Source organism: Ciconia boyciana, chromosome 8 (assembly GCF_034638445.1).
Source record: "Ciconia boyciana chromosome 8, ASM3463844v1, whole genome shotgun sequence".
NCBI lineage: Eukaryota > Metazoa > Chordata > Aves > Ciconiiformes > Ciconiidae > Ciconia > Ciconia boyciana.
In genome coordinates this window covers 46,354,338-46,375,487 of record NC_132941.1, presented here as the reverse complement: position 1 = coordinate 46,375,487, position 21,150 = coordinate 46,354,338, and the positions used below count along the sequence as shown (strand labels likewise).

Sequence of the window (21,150 nt, the reverse complement as noted above, 5' to 3'; positions counted from 1 at the left end):
TGAGCCTCAGGCTCACACATTTAAGTCACACAACTTAAAAAAAACCATAATACATCTTGTCCTTGCCTACATTAGTGTGATCAGGTGGGACTGGCTCTTGCCTGTAATTTTATTTTTTGTGTAGAAAAAAATTCAGTTTCCACATGGCTATCAGTACTAAATAAAGTTCCTGTCTAGAAAGCCAAGACCCCATGCTTTGCAGTTGACTGACTACCAGATTATGTAGAGATAAAAATCTGTCCCAGGGAGACTCTTCTTGAGAATTCATTCTCAGTGGAGCTATGAGGAAAGGAGAAGCCAAATTACTAAACCAAACCTTGTAGGTACACAATGCTGTTTTTGGTCTGAGCCTTTGAAATTGTTCTCAGCACACGGCCTGTAGGTACTTTCCACGAGTGGCTACACTGGTCCCAGAGGGAAGCAGTTGCTATAATTAATGACTGAAGCTTATCAGCTGCCAGAAGTTCCTCTACACCTTGTTCCTCTCTGTACATGTTAAGCATTATCTGAAAAGCAAACAAACATCAGCTACAATAAACACCTCTACAAATATCTGGGAGATGAAATAAAATCCATTGCAGGGGGGATTATAGTTTGATGGTAATGCCAGGAGAAAGGATGCAGTGAAATGAACAAGTAAAACTACCACTAGGAATTCTCAATGGATTTTTTCCCACTTAAAAAGTCATGTTGTTTTGTTTAACAAAAAAATAAGAGATATAGTGGCATCATCTCAGATTGTTTTTTACTGCTCCTGATGCTTGTTCAATTGTTTTCAGTCTAAATTTACTCCTTTTTTTGGCAGTTTGAATCAATCACCAGCTAAAAGCCTAAGTGAACATTTGAGTACTCAGGGCAAATGAAATCCCAGAGATGCATCTCACCTTAACAAGCATTTCCTGAGTTTGAGTGTCATCCTCACTTGTCTCTCCATCATCACTGGTTTTCTTCAGAGGAAAAGTAAAGAAAAGGTACAGGCACTGCATCAGAGCAGCTGGAAGGCCAGATCCAATGATGTTCCACATAGTTTTCTAAGTAAAAAGTAGATAAAAATCAGCCCGTCCAGAAGCTGCACAGTTTCCTTGTGTTTCTACACACTGAGTGTAGTCATGGCAGATGAAAGAGCTATTTGAGCATTTTATCCTTACAAGTGCTCTAGGGCACGAAAGTGTGGCAATCATATAGCATGGCTGTACAAATCCACTCGGCAGAAGTAAACACACTGACCGTGTGTTGCCATAGCTGTTCCCAGGACTTCTCACTCCAGCTGAACTACAGCTTTGACAGAGATGATACTTACTACGTCCTGCATAAGGAGACCTACAGTCAATAAAGATCACAACCTGCAAACTAAGTAGCAGCTAAAATAGCAGTAAGTCCAGGGGCAGACAGTGTGCCCTTTATCATTAGTTCACAGGACACCCTGCCGCCATAGAGGCCTGGTATGTTAAAAGCATGAATTCTCTGTTCCTTCCTTGACCCAGCATAGCAGCAATTTAGCTATAATGCCTTTGTTTTTTTTAATGTATTGAATAATTGCGCACACACTTATAATTATAGCTTTTATAAATACAAGAGACACTGTTTCTCCACAATGTTTCTCAACACTTAGTTTCTTCCCATCTTTGCCAGGGCTGTGTACAACTTACAGAGAAGTCCCAGTGTGCCTCCTTGGCACACAATAATCAAAACAAAAATCAGCAGCAAATTAAACAGAAGAGTGAGGTTTGTGATACGAAGTTTTGTGACTGTGTGTGCTACAAAATAGCCATCTCTTAAATCTGTGAAAAACACAAACCTCATCAGGAACTTCACGCTGTGACTAACTATATATAATTTTATAGAGCTCCTTATGACACAGAACATGCCCACTAGAAGCTGCCAGTAAGATTTGATCTTCATGTATCTGCATAAGGATGAGACAAACCGCTCAGCTTAATGTCAGGGATAAACACACCCCTGGTGCCCATCAGCAGGTTGTACTGCTGATGCCAGTCTGCATTCAGGATGGCTGTACAAGTAGAGTTTGTGAAATGCTTTCAAATGCTTCAAAGTGAGAGGCTATCAGGATGGAAAATCCAACCACTGCATTATCAGACAGACAGATGCTCACTAGTCATCTTTTTGATATGTAAGCTGGAGTGACAAAGAAATGTTGAAGTGCAGTGATACACAATGGGGAAAAAAAAAAGATAAATCAGAGGAACACTAGAAAAAACAGCTGCCTGATCATCAAAACAAAAAGGGTATCTGAAAGCACAGGGCGTTTACTTCCCTTTTTTAGAAAAGCCTGGGCTATAAACCTGGTAGTATCTCCTCTATCTGACTGTATACTCTGGGCATACCGAAGCACAAAGCATTGGGGAGAACGCAAACATTATGAGACTTAGGTGTTCCACTGTTGGGGTGGCTACCCAGCTTCTCTGAAATAAAAAGGAAAAAAACAAAACAAGACAAAACAAAAAAAACCCTTTGTAGTCATTTATCTTACCAAGTCAGTCTGTGAGAGCAGATACACTGATTTCAGGAGCAAACGGCCATCTTCTGCTTCCCCTTTCTGTTGTAGCAATTGCTCCAAAGCCAGACGAGCTTCCTCTGTTACCATTAAAAACATTAAATTAATTCCTTAATGAAAGACAAAAATGCTGCATTGATCCTTTCTTAACACATCTGACAAATTTAACAAAATTACAGTAGCAGGAGTCCACTGAAGTGAATAGAAGGACATAAAAGGATTTTGATCCAGCATCAGGCTCAGGTCAGTTCATGTAAATTACATGTTTCAAACTGGCAAGCTTCACTGGGAATACCAGTTCAGTTCATGAAGTCTGCCAGCTGACCAGCGCGAAGAATGTACAACAGCCACCAGGAAAGCCATGCGTGGCTAGCAGTATTTTTCTCATTAAAGCAAGCTCCTCAGAATAGCGTGTAGCTTACTTTTTTAATGCATAGCTGCAGTAGTATACATTTCCAGCTACAAAAGTTCCAAAACCAAGGTCAGCACAGCATACAAGGCCAGATCTTCAGTGCAATCATCCAAAACCAGTGCTAGCTCACATCTACTAAAAGATCTGGCTTGCTACACTTAGCATTTTCCTGTTCCCCCTTTATTTCCCTCATGGTAAGCACAGAGGACAGCTGAATGACAGCACATTCCCAGAATAAGTGCATCCAGTGGATATGGTATGGGATCATTACCTGCAGGTTTGCCATTGAGGTTCCTCTTAATTTCTTTTGTCAGAAGCTTGGAAACCTCACTGGCTAACAGCTGAATGTTGGGAAATACGATTACTCCAGCAGACTGTTCCCAGGCCTGAAATTCAAGTGTAACTGTTAAGTCTTTCTGATACATCATGTCTTTGGTGGATTGAGAAGTACTAATACATATAAATAAACAAACATAAAGCTAACATTCCCCTGCAAAATTCCCTCCCCAGCCAGTGTAGTCCATTAAGCAGTATTTGCCAGACAGGCAGGAGCCTGACACTACAGATACAGAAGTCAGCCTGGAACTACCTTTTGAATCACATAATGCACCTATTAGAGAGCATTTACATTATTTTCTCCATTTAATACAATCAAAACAATGTAAATGTTTGTCATAGCCTCTGTGTCACTAATTATTTGTATCAAAAAGCATGCTAGCCCCTTTTGAAATACAATATAAACACCTTGTACCCTGAAGAGGTTAAAGCTACAGTTGCCCAAGAATTTTTCAGTAAAAGTATATTATTCTCCAAAAACTGGTCTCCCCAAAACTGAAGTTAGTCATAAACAAAACAGGAGTTTTCAATTGAATAAAAATTAAAAATAATAATTGTATTTCCTCTGTTCAGCAAGTCATTGCACAGTCTTAGCTACTTAAAGACTGAAATGGGATTGGAACTGTTGCTCTCATGGAGCATTTGCAACATATCTGTCAAAAAGAAACCATGGTAATACAAGACTGCTGCTCCCAGAAAGCAGTATACTGGCCAAGATTCACCTGAAACTGAACTATTTCTTTCAAGTCAATAAACTTATAAAAATCATAGAACGAACAAACAAGCAAAATCATTTGGGTTTTTTGTTTGTTTGTTTGTTTGGGGTTGTGGGGGTTTTTTTGTTGTGTGTTTGGTTTTTTTTTTAATACATTCATAAAGGTTCCACCTTTCAATTCTACTCTATTTTGAGAGGAAAGTAAGGCTCATAAATTCAGCATTTCTTGCCAGACAGAAATAATCGATGTTAGAAACCAAGGAAATAAAACAAAACATGGGTAAAGAAGCTGAAAAACCAGAAATATTCTAGCTGAAAAGGCACTGGATGTGATTTTGCACCAATATCAGATGCCTAACCCATCTGCCTATGAGGTTAAGATGTAGGCTTCCAGGCCTGGAGTGACAACCCTGCCTGGCTAGGAATTTACATTATAGGACAGTTTACATCATGACTACAGATCGGTGCTAACACAAGAAAAGATGAACTTCTAAAGTGCTGAGATGATGACAGTAAAGGTTTACCAGATAAGGATTTCTAAACATTTCCTATGCTATAATAAGCACCCCTAAATAGGAAGATATAGTCCTAAATGCATAGCTATCCAAGGAAAACAAATTTATAGACAAGTTTCTAAACAATTTATAAATAAGTTTATAAATTATTTGTTCAAGAATGGACAAGCAATTAATTGTAAAACTGACAGGAGGAACAACAGCAAGACTTGATGGTTCCCTGCTCTGAGTCTGACAAAGAGATCCCCTCTCAAATGTTTCTTATCCTTGACTTTGGGGGAAAAAAAATTCAAAAGCGATAAAAAAAATACTCCAGTAGACTAATACTATCATACCCAACTGGCCTCCAAGAATCAGGTACCATTACTTTTATATAGAACATCCGACGCTACACACATCAATGTATTAGCAACAGTGCAGCATTCATCTCTAAATACCAGGCTGAGACACCTCTGTCCCCAGCAACCTTGAAAATTTTCTTTACAAAAGCCTCCTCCTTCTAAAGCTCAGAAAAATCAAGTTGTAAGGCCAGATGATGAAAGGAAGGTAACAAAAATAATGACATATGTTGTCCTAAAATAATTTGGAGCAGACACTCCATAATACTGTTTGCCAAGAAATCAGTACAACACTTTGTGAAAGAAGATCCTCTACAAACATTATTTCCTTCCCTACCATTGCTTTTAATTACTTGTTCTTTCTTTGCTTATGGCAGCTTGTGGACAAGCTATTTCTTTCCCTACAAAGTGCTAGTTGCCTATCAGCAATCAGGCAAGCACCTACTTCTTGCTTCATTTTACTGTATTGACCTCTCTGGAACTGCACCCAACTCTTTTTTCTGGGCTACAAAAGAGTGAAATAAAATTGCACAGTGTGCCTATCAACTAATTTTCAATAAATCAACAATATTAAAATAAACAAGCTATTTTTTTCAGATTTTGACCATAAATGTTTTTCAGAGACCCTCAGTTGCAGGACCAAGGTCCACTGATTCCTCCACTTCTGATGCAGAAGTGAGGGAAGATCTGTAAAGAACAGAAGCTAGCTGGGCAAACACAATGACAAGAAACCCACAGCCACTTAAGAATATACAATGTTTGTCATTAAGCTATACCCTTTTTCAGAAGAAAGCAGTGACAGATTCCTGTCCCTCTGCCTCAAAGAGGAACACCCTCTGAACACTTCAGAAAGGACTTGTTATACTCACTCTTCTGCTAAAAGAAAGAGCAGGATAAATTTTAGAAGTTCAGATCATTCACAGCAGAGAGCAGTAATCAAAGGTTCATAGCAATGCTACCATTGTGCAAAAATTTAGCTAGTCTATCTCACTACAGACCGGACCACTAATGTTCTAATTTGATTTTACAGGTGATCTTCCTGTGGGTCAGACACCAACCTCTAGAATATGCTCTCCTTTAAGAACAGACCTAATCAGTTCCCTATCCAACTTTGAGCCTATAAAAGATTATCTGTAAGAATATCAACCTGACTCCATTCCAGGATGTCTGCCTTCAGGGGAAACTCAAATAATATGGTATCAATGTAATCTGATTTTCTTTCTTCCTCTTAAGCCTGTTTCTACATGTTTAAGATTCTGCCACAAGTTCCCTGTGTCTGCCGTTGCCATCTGTCCTTCCTATTCCATGCTTCATGACGACAAGCTAGCTCAAAAGCCAGCCATGTAATAGTACATTCTGATACTTTCTGAGACACCAAGAGGGAAAATACAGAGGGCACATTAAAAGGACTCCCAGCTTAGGCCTGAATCACAAGCAGGTGGCTAAAGTTTTCCTCCCACCCCTTTTCCTTCTACATCAAGGAGTATCAGTGAGTAATGAGCCCCATATCCCAGGTGGCTCCTGGTTAGTGCCCTCTCTCTCCAGACAACTCAGTAAGAGCTAAAGCACTCTAAGACAAAAAGACAGAGATGCACTAGCATCTGTGTGATCAAACAAGGAAAGGAAAAGCAAGAGATGAAAATTCTCCAAGGAGGGAGAGGCCTTTTGCAGAGTCCCCTGTTAAACAGGAGGAAGCGAGGTAGTTTCTGTAACAACTTCGTAACACACACAACTCAAACTGAGATGCCTTTCCCCAAGCCAGCCCGGGGGCTTAGCACAAAGCAGAAGGCTGGTACACGAAGGGAGTAAAAGTCATATGAGGAAGGACATGATGACTCAAAGCTAAAGGGACAGATCCTCCACAATGTACTCCTAAATGAATGATGCAAGGCCAAAATGCTCTAGCCACACATCTGAACCTAAATACCTACAAAGCACTGCAAAGCTCCACTGATACATCTCAGAAAAGTGAAGGGGAAGAATCTCTCTCTTAGGGCACAAAATCAAGTGTTAAGCTAATGAGAAATTCACATCTCCATACTGAATATATTCTGTAGCCAAAATATCCTTCTTTGGATATTTTGGAATTTAAAATCCCCTCTTTGCAAGCATTACTGCAATTCAGGAAATCACTTTCTACAACCTTAAAGCATGTGAAGTTCAGCCCTACAGAAGGGAAACACATGATGGATATGCATATGCATGACATTGCCAGTCCCTTAGCAATACTCAGCTTCTCTCCTGGGGAATAGCTGTCCTTTGACCCACTGGTACTAACGTTTATTTCTCGTGTGTCATGATAAATAAGCTATTTCCTGCTTTGCTGTCCAATTTTCAATTCCTAAGACTTCTAGAATTTATAGCTTTCATCGCCTTTGTTCAGTAAAAACAACTTCCTCAGTCCTTTGAAAGTTTCACTCCAAAAAATTACCTTTGCATGGAATGCATTCTTGCTATTCATACTTAGTTAATGATCAGCAAATCTGAAGTTGTTCTATATAATCTCATCTCGCCAAGACTTACTTACTTCATGTTCACTATATGATATTTAAATACTAAAGCCGCAACAGAACTCAGAAACCTTGAGATCTGGGAATTTCAATTTCATTGTAAATTTGAGGCAGGAAAACCTCAGCAGAAGAACTTCACAAAAAGCCTGCAATACATTGCTTACAAGACGGGGAGGAAGCAGTTTGGAGAGACTATCTTCCACAACAAAGCTTACCTTTGTTGGGATGAATTTATACCCTCAAAGTATTAAGCATGTATGTTTTCCATGAAGCTTCAGCAGGAAGGAAGATAGGAGGTCTGAAAACAGCTCTAGGAAAAGCAGAACGGATGGCTCTTGCTCCAAGCAAAAAGGTGCGTCTTGTTTCTGTGCTGCCTCAGAAAAAGAACAGTGCAATTTTCAGCAAGCCATTTAAAAAGCAGATCCATGGAATAAGAAGGTGCTCCTCTATAGAAAACTACCAAATTATCAGTCCTGATCTGACTTTGAAGAGCATTTTTTGAAGGCTGAGAAAGGAATGCTACCCCTTTGCAAAGCCAGAATTTTTGTGAGCTGGTAAAGCAGTGGTGAGCTCCAAAGAGAGCTAAGTCTGCCCCAGCACATATAGTGCCATATGCAGAGAGAGATACAGATTAGTTTCCAGTGACAGGCATGTATGCAGAGAGCAACAGCTCTTCTGTCCAAATATAGCCTTTGGTTCAGGAGAGACACTCTTCTATGCAAACAAATCCAGAAGTTGAGAGGAAGTGGTGAAAAGTGAAAGCTTTGTTCAGTAATCATAAAATATCTGTAGGGCCATTTAGATTAAATGAGAAAGCCCCTTCTGAGACTCCAGGCTATACACTCACTGCCTTTTCAGACCCTTCCATTCATTTTGTCTGCACTGCCTTGGACCAGGGCAAGCTTGTACTCAGACACAGTAAACTCTTCACCATAGGCATCACCAGATCCTACTCGCAACTCAGTTGTTTGAAATCAGTGTAGGTGCTGGTGTCAGTTAACAGCACTGAAGCAGGTCACCCATTGGTGTCAGTGTGATCCAAAGTCCTGGTCTGCACCAAGACTTACAAGCTTCACAAGTTCATGCTCCATCCAGCTGAGTGAAATGTTTATGACTACCTGGAAGTTATTCCTCTTTTATTGTCATGGACACCAAAGATTTAATAGCCCTGAGCACAGTGATTTCCCTACACATGCAGTTCAAAATGACCCTCTCACTACAAGAGTATCACTTTTTATGTCCCACAATGCTTCCATATAAATAGAGTGCCCATGTCAACTTTTTTTTCTCACCTACCCACTAACTTTTCAGAAAACCTGCTCAGCTAGGTAGGGAACAGATGGATCTGAGTTTGGTCACTCAAGAACACTGAAAGCTCACAAGTACAGATGGCTGAAATATGCCATCATTAAAATACGGTTTCACCAAAAAGAAGCTTTAATTTTCTTTCTGAAAGACTTACATAGTGAGAGTGTAAAAACACAGATTCTATACCCATAAATACCCAAGGTAATTCAAGAGAAAAACAATTCTTCTGTACTACAACATGGCCACAGTACATTTAAAGATACACCAGGTTTTCTGCTCCTCTCAATATTAAGCTCTGCCATTCTGTTGCTGTATGGTCCACTCAAACAGTTCCTTGTATGTTTCACACACTCTAGCAAACAAAACCAACCCATAAGGCTCCCATTTGTTACAGAGCTCTTCCAGTTTCACCTTTCAATATGGCCATCTCAGAAATTGTTGGCTGATGGAAGCTCTACGGCACAGGGTAGGGCAGCCTGCTAACTAAAATGTTGTAGTTCTCAGCTGTGTCTCTCACCCACAGTATGACCTTCCTCTCCTCATGCCACAGTTTCCTCATCTATAACACAATTCCTCTGTCAAGCATTAAAATTAGACATCAGCACTGTCATTAACCCAAAAATTCCATCTTAAGACTGTACCCCTGCATTTCCCCTAGCTGGCTGCATGCCACAACCACATTTTCCCAGACTGAAACTGTGCTCAGCCCCCCACTAAGTAATAAAATAGATGAGGCAGACATGAAGTAACCTCTTCACAGGGTACTCACTCTGAAACATGCCTGTCATCAACATATCCCTTGACTCCAAGAATAGAATTTAGCCATTCATGAAAGTAAAGCAGTGCTCCCCCATATACTTTTCTCATGCTAACATAGCAGGTTGATTAGATCAAAGGAGGACAAGAAACTGTTTCCCCAGGCTCCCAATGGATTAAAAGTAATTATCACCTAGACAAAGGGATCATGCTCCCAGAAACTCAAATTTACATCCCTGGCATCTGCACCAAAGGCAACAAGGAGAACAAACCTTTAAGAAGAGGGGAAGAAACTCCAGCAGCCTTCTCTGTTGCTCCTCTGGGATGAGAAATGGAGCCACCTGCTCATACTCTACAAACTGTCTGCCTAGAGTCTCCCACTCGAGAGTATGTCTCTGGGGTGGCTTGTCCTTGCTGTGTGCAGGCTGTCCTGGCACTTCTGCTTTGTCTCCATCATCAGGGCTTTGCTCTTGCTGTCCTGCTTTGCCAGGTGAATCCTCCAGGTGCCACGTGAGTTCAGCTGCTTTGTCCATGCTGAAATGAGACCTGAAGTTAAAGATAGTGTGTTATTTACTGTTAGCATCATCACTTACCATGAAACTGTCCCATGAAACTAGACACTGACAGTCTTAATTATTGGAGTTGGAGAATTTAGAAGCATAGAAATACTGACAGCCACTGACTCTTTTCCAATTCTGATAGCAAAGCGCTCCGCTCCTGGACAAGAGCATTACCACCTTGCAATCTCATGAACAAGCTTTCTCCCATGAGACACGTGTGCATGTGCTACACAACTCATCTGGGCTTTGACAGGAAAAACTGGTAAACCATGCAGGAAATCTGGATTCCAGCCCCAGCTTTGCCACTGAGCCAGATCTTCTCCCTATACTTCAGTCACCCCAATTGTAAAAGAAGTCATAACTATTACCATCATCAGATCTGCAACAGAAGAGCACTACCCAAAAGCCACGTTATACATTTCATTGAGTATGGATGCTAAACTAAGCTGCACATCTCTGATGCATGCCCCACCTAGAGGAGGTTTGAAGCACTGGCTGGAATAGGAGCTGTGTGGAAAAGCCAAGAATTCCTCACATGGGTGGGCTGTGGGGTGTGCAAACAGGCAGCAACATTCAGCTCTTCTATCCTGTGGATGTACAGCTCTGTACAAGAGATAGGTATTTTCACTACAAGATCACCTGTTTTGCTGATCCTGTAAACTGAAATGGATATGCCTCAATGAAGGACCAAGGTGATTCTAGCAGCCTCGTTTCCATCAAATTGAAACTACAATGGGTCCATCTTGCACTATAGGTAGAGGAATCCTTCTGGTACCCTCATCTCAACCCCAAGTCCTCTCATCTACTTTCCAGCCCTGTTTTCATCCATAGTCTTCTGGGAGGTCACTGACACAGCCTTGCATCCACAGCAACTCTAATCCTTGCCATAGCCTTCGGTGAACTCACCCTGCTACCCACAGCCTATGTAATCACAATGCTTACACCAATGGAAATCAGGCTTCTCCACTTTCCAACAAAATCAGCCATATGCTTATTCGTGTCTAGGACATTGTCTGACTACTCAAAATATGACACACAAATTATCATAGTGTGGGCAGGCAGCTGGGGAGTTGTCACCAAGATTAACGTATCTCATCACTTTACTTATCAAGTATATTGTCTTTTAAGAGCCTAGAAGAATCTTTAACACATCATGACATTCCCTCAAAGAAAAACACCAATGTACCTCCATTTCTAGGAAATAGGTTCCTTCTCTACAGTGTCTCTTTGATTGCCATTCTAGCTTGTCAATAAAAATGCCAAAAAGCAAGTGTAACTAAAAAACTGAGTCAGATCTCCTGCACTACCAATACATACACCCCTTAAAATAAGTTTTAAAAAAGACTATTATGAGCCTGGTTTAGAAATTATGAGCCAACTCTAATACTATATTTGGGATTCTCTTCCTTCGCCATCCATCAGCTATGCAGCTTGCTTACTGCTTGCATCCTGCCCACTCCAAGCCAGATGAACCAGTTTCACTTCCACACTCATGCAGTAGCTCCACACTGCACAGATGAAGAGGGTGACATTATCTTGTCACTGTGCACCCCACCACCTGCAGCAAGCTAATGGTCCCAGCAGACACCTACGCTTGGATGCAAATACTGATCCTTCACACTACAGCAGAGGGTAACTTATTCTGCCACAGCCCATACTCTGTCCTTCGCTAGAAGACGGAGGGCTACGAAATTTTGATCAGTCTCCAGGGATGTCAATCTGGAACTTCCTACCTCAACAACATTTTGTGTTTCGCTGCTGTTGTTTTCCTTAATTCTCTGTGTTAAGACAACACAGCCCTGTGAGCAGAAAAAGTGTGATGACTGTCTGCACAGAGTAAACAGGAAGACTCTGTTCCTCATGACTGCGTGGGAGTTACATTTGTCATATGTTATACTTAATCCTGGTATGGGATTTCAGCCCACTTGAGTCACCATGAAGCTGTACAGTGTGTTGAGAAAGCCTGGGTACTGTTCCAGGGGCTTCAGTGAGCATAGTTCAGAGTTACTTTTCCAATGAGGCTGCTCTCACATCCCAAATGGCACCATTCTCTTCGTAAGGGAAATATCTCACCTTGGAAGCTATTCTGCTAAGCTTAACAATGCTAAGTAACAAGTAAGTTAAGTAAGTTACTTAACAATGCTAAGTAACAAGTAAGTCACTCCCAGTGCCTGCATTCACCTTGGTCATTTGTATAGAGAAGCCCAAAATCCTTTACAGAGGCATTTTACAGATAGTGAAACTGAGGCATGGAGAGGTGAAATTAAGTGCTTACGCTGGCCTCAGAAGGTCAGTGACTGATCAATCAACGGCACTGCCTGAACTGCACTGCACTGAATGGCACTGCAAATGTGTTTATCAGTTTTTGTTCTTTCTATTCATAATTTACTTAGCAGGCCTTTCTTGCTGGTGGCACAGCTAAGGCAAGCAGGGCTGGTCACTCAAAAAATTCTCACTCTATGAATTTATGTAATGAAAGAATTCTTCCTTTCTCCACAGAAACTATTAAAACCAAATATGCACACACAACTTCATTAATAAAGACCTAATTGTAACACACTATGTAAGACATTTGAGTGTACATGGAAATCTTTAATCTCCAAAAGTACATGAAAGCAAAATGAGGACTACAATTTGCCTCCTTACTTACTCCAACTGTACAGACGACAAGAGGCATATTAGACTAAATATCAGACCCTTAGTATTAGTCTCTTGTCTCCATTTGCTCTATCTGCTTTAAATATTCTGTCTCCTCATAGCCTTTTCTTGTGTCTACAATTTCATTTTGACTTCTAAATCCTTTGCGTTTTCTATTCCTCTTGGAGGATAATTATTCTTCTAGACAAATCACAATATCGCAGGGTCTGACATTCAAGTATCTTTGGTATTAAGGATAGCCTAGATATTTTGAAAAGGTCTTATATGTTGGCTGTCTTCTACATCCCACCATTTGCCCTGATCCTCACTGTAAATTAACAGCTTATTTCAGTTTTGATAAATTATAAGTATCACAATGATACAAAAAGTGAAGTCTAAATAATAAAGATTTTAAAAGACATGAAAGTGAAAATACAACAGATAAACCTGATGCTATCATTCAGAAAGTAGTGTCAGGTAACAGAGAGGAAGTGGAACTTGTTCATGTATTTTCCCTTTTGTTCTAAATGAAGCTTGTGTGAAATCACACTGCAATGATAAGACAGAAGGGAAGAAAGGCTTGACCAAAGATGGCAGGACAGGCAAGAACGCTGATACTAAAAGCTTACTGACTGAACAAGCATGATTTTTTAAATGCCATTTTAATTATATTTATCTGGAGTTAACTCCCCCAGCAGTCCAAAGAATGATCCCATACAGCTACAATATCCCAATTTGCACCAAGATCAAGAAGTTTACTTATACATTTAAAATCATTTCTTATCACAGAAGGGTCCCATGTCAAGATGGTTGACCAAACACAATCAAGTCTCATACCAGATTTCAGAGTTTGATCCACTTTTTATGGCATCTGCAAAAAATGTCAGATATTTGAGTGTACATGGATATCTTTAATCTCCAAAAGTACATGAAAGCAAAATGAGGACTACAATTTGCCTCTTTAATTACTCCAACTGTCCAGACGACAGAGGCGTATTAGACTAAATATCAGACTCCTAGTACTAGGACTACCTGCTTTAAATATTCCTTCTCCTAATAGCCTTTTCTTGACTATTAAAACCTAGGATTCTGGTGACTATTCTGGTGACACACGGCTCACAGCACCCCAAAAATCCACTGTGTGATACCTCTTTATACCCCCTTCCTTTCCTTGTCAGCCAAGATAAATCTGTTCATTAAACAGTTATGCCAGTCAATCATTTTAAATGCTAAAAACAGGGATTCCACTACCTCCCCAGGAAAGTTGTCTGGTGCCATAACAGACCCAAGCAGTAGAAGGCATTGCTTGTTTCTTTTATGAACCATCTTATCTCACACATACTAGTTCTCTCCCAATTCAATCATAATTCTCTCCCAATTCAAACTCCCTCTTTGTGGCTCACACCGCTCTGTGCTCACAGGAAATGACAGTACCTCAGAATGAACGCTGTGCCAGATGCTGTCCATCTACTACTCTTACATCTGTCCCTCCTAATCACTTTGGTTCTTCCTCCCTGACCTTCCTCTGCCTTTCTTAAATTATCTACACCTATCAGTTCTATGTCTAGTGATCATATTTGCCATATTTCATGAGGCAAACCTAAAAATACCACCAAAAAGATGTACACTTTGATGTCACTCTATTTCTCTTCTCCAATGCGAGGACTGCAATGAATTAAAACAAGTTGCAAAATTCAATATCCTACCCATCCTTGCCAGGTCCATTCAACTGTAAATTCTACGGGGAAGGTATTTAAGTTCTGGCATAGCGCTTTATACAGTAGGAGCCTAACCTGGCTGGTGCCTTGAAATACAAATAGTTGACAAAATACAAACAACAGAGAGGTTTTAAAACACTTGTCAGCTTAGAGAAGGTTGAATACTGTTCAAAGAACAAGTCCCATTTCAGCAGGACATGGCCCGTACTTTTTCAGCAATGTAAATATCATTTCAGCTTGTTTCAAGAACGTGTGACACTATTACTACCAAAGGAGTTGCATTCATTTACACTAGGACTTCATTTGTCCAAGCATATTTTTACTTTTTGAGTACATCTAAGTTAGACAAGGCATTTCTGCAGTACAACCTCACAAATCACTAATTCAGTTTCAAATACTTAACTGCCTTTCTCTTTATTTTTGTTTGAAAAGCATCTCCATCCCATCCAAAAGTAGCTATGAAACTGACTTAGGCTCTCCCTCATGTACCCACTCTTCATTTTTTCTGTTTTAAAAAGTAGCTTCTAAATATCTAATTGGGAACATTTTCTTCTCTTACTTGCATATACCCCTACTGCAGCCAAGAGAGAAGCACAGATATTGGGTATACTTGCTTCTGAGATGTGGTCCTCCTGGAAGTGAAGTAATGCCCCCATCTCAAGAGCAAACAGAATGCTTCTGGTCAGTCACTGACAATATAGTTGTAACAAACTCACAGGAACAAGACCAGGGCAATTTTGATCATCTCACAACAGCAGCTCATTAGATAAGGACATGCCGTTAAAACAAATCTAACAAGTCTCCACTAGCAGCAGCAGATATACCCCTTACATCTGCAATCCTATTATCATCCCTAGATTAAATGATACAAGCAAACTGCTGATCCTTTTTCCTCCTTGTACTGCAGTTTAGGGTGAACTTTGACTGAAACCTTTGCTGTTTGAAAATGATCCTACCACAACAAACCAGTTGCAGATAATACTGCAGTTTCCTTCAACAGTTAACAGTCTGTTCCTTTTGCTTTCACAGCAAATCTCTTGACATACCTGGGCTCCTAGATTTGGCAGCTCCTGTTGCAGTCAATAACCACATCCAGAGAAATGAGCGTTACTGCTTCTGTCCTACTAGGCATCTTGGTGTATGCAGCAGCTCCCACTCCGCTCTTTAAACTTTCCACTGTGAATCACCTGATTAGCTGCTGCACTTATTTCCTGAGGAAAGCAGAAGTGAAGAGCAAATGAACCACATGCTCAGGACACGCCAAGCTCCCAAAGCAACTTAGAACAATTCAGCTTACACAAAAACCTGGCAGGCATTGCATGCTTCTCCCTGGGTCAAGAGTAACCAAGTATTTTCCCTCATAGCATATTCACAAAGACAAGGGGGGGGGGGGATGGGGTCGGTGCTGTGTTTCATTTTGTTTTTAAATTTAAGGTTTACCAAACTACTACAGGAATACAGCACCACAAAGCTCATGCTCTCTGTGCAACCTGTGCCCAAAGGACAGGCAACAGTTGGAGTCCTTTCTCAAATGCAGTACCCTTAAAATAAATACATTTGAATGCTGAGATGAATGCTAAGTCCTTGACCTCTCTACTAAAATGGTCAAGGCAGCTACTCAGATCAAGAGACAAACAAGCACTATAAGCTCACTGAAAACATAAAGCAGCCTAGAGTAGCTACAGGGTTGGGGAAAGACTACTTCCTAGTTGTCTAGTTGCTTTTTTGTTCTCCCTAATAACACATCTGAAAGGCTTTATAATTGGTTTTTAAGGGGAGATGGAGTTTAAACATTTTTACACAGGAAATTCAAGTGTTTCTTGAACTGCTTCTCCCTGAGAATTTTATGGTAACCTTGAGAATCAGTGGGATCATAGCCTTACAGTGACTGAAACCTGAGGGGATTTTACCCTAGGTGGCTATAGCCATCTGTTTTCTGTTAACATCTACTTCACTCAAGTGCCTGAAAAAGCATTCAGGAGGAAAACTAACTTTCTCTTCCAGCTAAGCTAGGGCAGTATCCAGACTGGAGACTCCTGATGTTTCTGAAGGTAGAAGCAGCAAGTCTTGAAGGGCCTGATTTCGCTGTTCAATAGGGTTAAGTAATAAGACAGGACAGCGATTGCCTATACACCGCAGGGACCTCTCTCAATGCAGCACTGTTTCTGGCATAGAACGGTCCCAGAGGATTGTTCTCATCCCTTACTGTGGAAATGTATTTACTGAAAGATCAACAATAGAGGCAGCAGCAAAATCATGGGTTTAGTTCATCCCTTTACAGGTTATACTAGGAACTAAACAGCTCTGTAGCTTTGCTGCAAACAGAAATATACCTTAGATCCTGAGGAAAATACTCCACTCCAATCTGTACAGACAGCAGCCTTAAGTTGACCGGGTTTTGGAAAGCATTAGCTAAACTAAGTATAATCTACAGGGTGTTTTCCAGGCAGATGCAAGGTCACACTCTGAGCTACCCACAGCCAGGGCAGCTCCAGTGAATGTCGGATTCGGCCACTTTAGCGAGCCCCACTGAGACATGCACAGGTCTGGCTGAGCGCAGTGCTGCACCGACATGGCTGTGAGGCCTCTGGGCAGCTCTGAACACAGGCCAAGCAAGCTTACACAGCCTGCGAAAGGCTGTGCCAACACATCCACTACTTTTCTGCCTTAGGCCATTCACATATTAGCCGATACTTTCCCAGTTGCAATCTAGGCAAAACCACAGTGGTGAGATGAATGGCAGAAGCACAGAGACACAGAAGAGACTATTAATACTAACCCAGAGAGAACATCTTTGTTTTCCCTTTCCTAACTCAGAAACAAGCCTAAAAGTGCTCCATTTCTGCCCTTTTAGTGTCAGTTTAAAACCACAAAACAGAAGGTCATTTGCAGCAGCCCCTCCATGCTGTTTGATCAGAGGTTTATTTCCAAGGAGCCTTCCCTATCCAGTGGTGCCCCTCTCACTAGATGCCATCAGGACTCAAGCAGCCACACAGTCATTAGTAGATTTCTAATCTGCACAGCAGAGGAAGCACTGTTTCTCTTTTTCATTCTGCACTAACTGCCGATTGGGCTGAAAGTCCAGAGTTTCAACATGCCCTCCCGCTTAATCTCTGCTTCACTGGAGCAAAACAGCTGTAACCAAATTATCTGTAGTAAAAATAACTCAAGGGGTAAAGACAAGCTAACAGCTAATGTAGTAGGAGGCAGTGCCACAATGCCCCTTGTCAGTTTGGGCTGTTTATATTAACAGCCCCTTGCATTGTGCCTCCACCTATAAAAAAGGAGAGAAAAATCCTTCCTTTCTTCGTCCTTTTTCCCCCAATCTCACAGGAAAAAAAAGGCATGTCTCCCACATGCTTGCATTTTTATCTATGTGCAGGGCACCTAGTTCAAGGAACGCTCATCTTGGTTTAAGGTTTCGAGAAAGGGCACTATAACCTCCTGGACCCAGGAGCTAGCTCTACCAACACTGGCTGGAAACTGCCATCTGATAGGGGCAGCACTCTAAGTAGATCATGCACAGCCCAGTGGAGATGAGATGTCCTGCCTGAGCCAGACATACAGAGGGCTTCCTAAGGCAAGGATCTGGAGATAACTCCAGGGTCCACCTGTCTCACAGCATCAAATAATGCCCCTTGTTGATTCTTATTAAACTTCTCTCTTTGCCACTCTAACCTCCACACACAAGTAGAAAACCCTGTTTCATGCCTTTACAGTAATGATACCACCCACACCAAGGTATCTTAGTGGTCCAGAATGGCGAGAAGCACAGCACTTCTCCAGCTTGAGGCTGGAGGTCAGCTACTGCAGGTTTCTCCTGAAACCCAACTTGCAGTACATTTCAGTTGCATTAGATTCACCAAATGGGCTGACTGGTTACACAAAGAGCAAACACGTCCTCTGGCAATTGCTGCGCTGTTGCCATTGCCCGAGGGGCTGATAGTTCAGCTCAACTGCAAACACAAATGGGATGGAGCTTTGCCGAAAAGTCTGTATTTCTCCCTTCGGCAAGTTTCTCTCCTTGTAGACATAAGAAAAAAAATGCAGCTGATTTTGCTGAGACAATACATTTTTTCTGTTCCACATTCATAACCATCAATCTAGAAAAAAAGCCAGTGAAACGCATGTCCCTTTCAACATTGCAAAGCGTCCAAAAGTTGAGCTAGCTGCAGGTTTTATTCCACTCTTTGTCTTTCCTGCTAAAATCCAGCTATCTTTTCTTTTTTCTTGATAAAAAGAACGTTGATTAGAAAATGTTCATCAAATCATTTTTCATTTCTTTAACATCATAAAAGGAAGTGGCACTGTTTCATTTTCCTCCCCTCTTTTCAATGGCAGAACAGAAGCTGAAACAGAGACCGCAGAGAAAGGCAAGGCAAAAATTTAAACCATCTGCTTAACTATTGTTTTCACTCATTGTTTTCCTCAGTAAACTTTGAAGACTGCAATGAAGGAGGCATTCAGCTCCTTCAGCAGATCTTCCCAAAGAAGCAAAAGCAGTAGGCCATGAAGCAAAAAGACGCAGGACTGTGAGCTTGAGCAGCTCAGCTCCTCTCCCTCTGCCACACACACGAGGGGAGGCCCGAGGCGGCAGGGAAGGCCACCCCACCTCTGTGGCCAGGATTTCCCTGGAGGGCAGAGCCCTGGGGAGGCAGGAGGTAAAAGACAGCTTCTGCCAGTGCTGCCAGGCAGCCCTGAACTGGGCCAGGGCTCTCTAGAGGCGGCCTTCCCGCCCGGGCCTGCCACCCTCAAGCAGCACCACCACAAGGAAAGCAGCCCCCAAGCAGCACCACCACAGGAAAACAAGGCAGCACGTATGGATGCATGGCCACACTATGCAGATCATAAGGTAACTTGCATATTTGTACACCTGCACAGATAACTAAACTTCAGCTTTAAATTAAATGGAGGTCATGCTGATGAAGCCATGAGACTGGTACCTGGTAAAGACGTAGAGCCTATCTGTGAGGCAACGTTTCTCTGCCTGCTGCCTGCCAGCACCCCTTGGATGTAAGCACTCCTAGTCTTAGTGTGGATCGGGAGGTCTAGTTACACCACTAACTATTCTGGCACCATGACTGATTGGCTATAAAAAGACAGGGCAGTTTGCAGTGCTGGTGCTGGAGTCAAGCTCCTAACTTGTCTCAGGCAGGAAAGAGATCCATTTCCTTCCCCTGGCGTTTCCACCTGAGCAAGGCCAGGCACTCTGCAACCCATCCTCTGTGCTTCCCGGCATCCAGCCGGCACCTTGGTGGTGGTAAGATTTGATCAGTAGTAGCAGTGTTACATGATAAGGATAATTTGTCACATGAAATTCTGCTACTTCAAAACGTTTCATTGGAAATTGGAACAAATTCCCTCCATCAACAAAAATCTGTAAATGAAAATGGGATTTTTTCCTGATGCTTTTGTTGTTTAAACAGGAACAAACTACAGTATATCCAATAGCTTGCATCTTAGAGGTCAGACTGGTGCAGTGGTTTTCAGCCTTTTCCAATCTGTGCAATCCTGAAGTAGTTTCCTATGAACCCTTACACAGCAAGTGTAATTCTGCTGCTCGACAGCCTCCTGCTTTGCTCATCTTTTGAGCTCCTTTAAAAGTAGTCAGTGGGGTAGGGTGTGTGTGTGTGGGGAATCACTGGACTATATAATCACAGAAACACCCTAAATAATTTTAAACTACATTTTTTTTAAATTCTGTTCTTAACCAAATGCCACCAAAATTATTCCAGAGTTAGTAAAAAAATACCAACTTTTAAAAACACAAGAAAAAAGAAGCCACATTTAAAAATTGATTGTAACAAAAGTGAAAACATTCTTGTTTGAAAGTGTCAGAACCAAATATCTTGATCAAATGAACAGAATATTTTCTTTTTCCCAGAAGAAAAGAAGTATCAAGCATGAAAGTTCCTCTGGGAAGCTGCTATTTTGATTAAATGCCACCTACTGACTAGAAAAATGTTGTGCAGGAAAATTTTTAAGGCAGCTTGACTGAACACATGATCTCCACACTAGAAGGCACGTTAGTCTAATGAGATTGAGGAAGTCGAAACGCTAATGCAAAATATAATGGCATACCATTTCTGCCCCCTCTTGTACCTCAGATTAACTTTCTACTACGGGATACACAGGAATTCATTGTTTTCATGATCAACTCAAAAGTTGTCAAATGAAAGGATAATGATACAGAAGGTCTGCAGGAAGATTTTTACAAATGTTTACAAAACAGAAAGGTAGACTATAACACATAGCACTTACCAGAAAATACCACTCTCAGAGACAGCCTCAGACAAAAGCACAAGATATAATTACATAAACACATACTGACCAAGAGCTATTTTCTTGAAAGATTTACGCTTCTCACTCTCTGCAGAAGCAGCACCAAAACCTCTGCAGACAACATCACTTTCTTAAGTCTCAGAAACTGGTCCTAGTTCCTGTTTAACACCCCTCTTTGCTCTCTGCAAGGATGTTGTGTAGCTTGCACAGCCTGCAGCAACTCTCATCATCATCTTAGAGGAAATAGGGAGCCTGAAGTTCAGGCTAAACAAATTAAGCAAAATTCTTGCAACATGAGAGCAGACATGAGAGTATGAGAGCAGACATTTTTCTATCTCTGATGTGTCCCCTACTAACTACTATTATTTTTCCTTTTGCAGCTCCCAAGCCTATTTATAAACTCCTGCTCCTGTGACCTTGCTCTCCTATAAGCTGCGCTCCCACAGAGACTGCATGTATCCAGAAAGGCTGCTTTCCCACAGTGATAACTACTCAGGTACCGTCAAACAGATAATAAGCATGCTTAACGAGCTGTCACACCCTACTCA

General features: G+C 41.4%; 1 protein-coding gene across 1 annotated transcript in view; it reads right to left on the bottom strand.

The window, feature by feature from the left end:
* Positions 1 to 15,437, bottom strand: part of WDFY4 (WDFY family member 4) — a 150,319-nt gene extending 134,882 nt beyond the window's left edge. The window contains exons 1-6 of the mRNA XM_072870865.1: positions 15,367 to 15,437; positions 9,678 to 9,951; positions 3,199 to 3,313; positions 2,492 to 2,595; positions 885 to 1,031; positions 317 to 506 (exon numbers count right to left, since the gene is read on the bottom strand). Of these exons, the coding sequence (XP_072726966.1) occupies positions 317 to 506; positions 885 to 1,031; positions 2,492 to 2,595; positions 3,199 to 3,313; positions 9,678 to 9,938 (817 nt within the window). The 5' untranslated portion in view covers positions 9,939 to 9,951; positions 15,367 to 15,437. The remainder of the gene's footprint in view (positions 1 to 316; positions 507 to 884; positions 1,032 to 2,491; positions 2,596 to 3,198; positions 3,314 to 9,677; positions 9,952 to 15,366) is intronic.
* Positions 15,438 to 21,150: the final 5,713 nt, after the last annotated feature.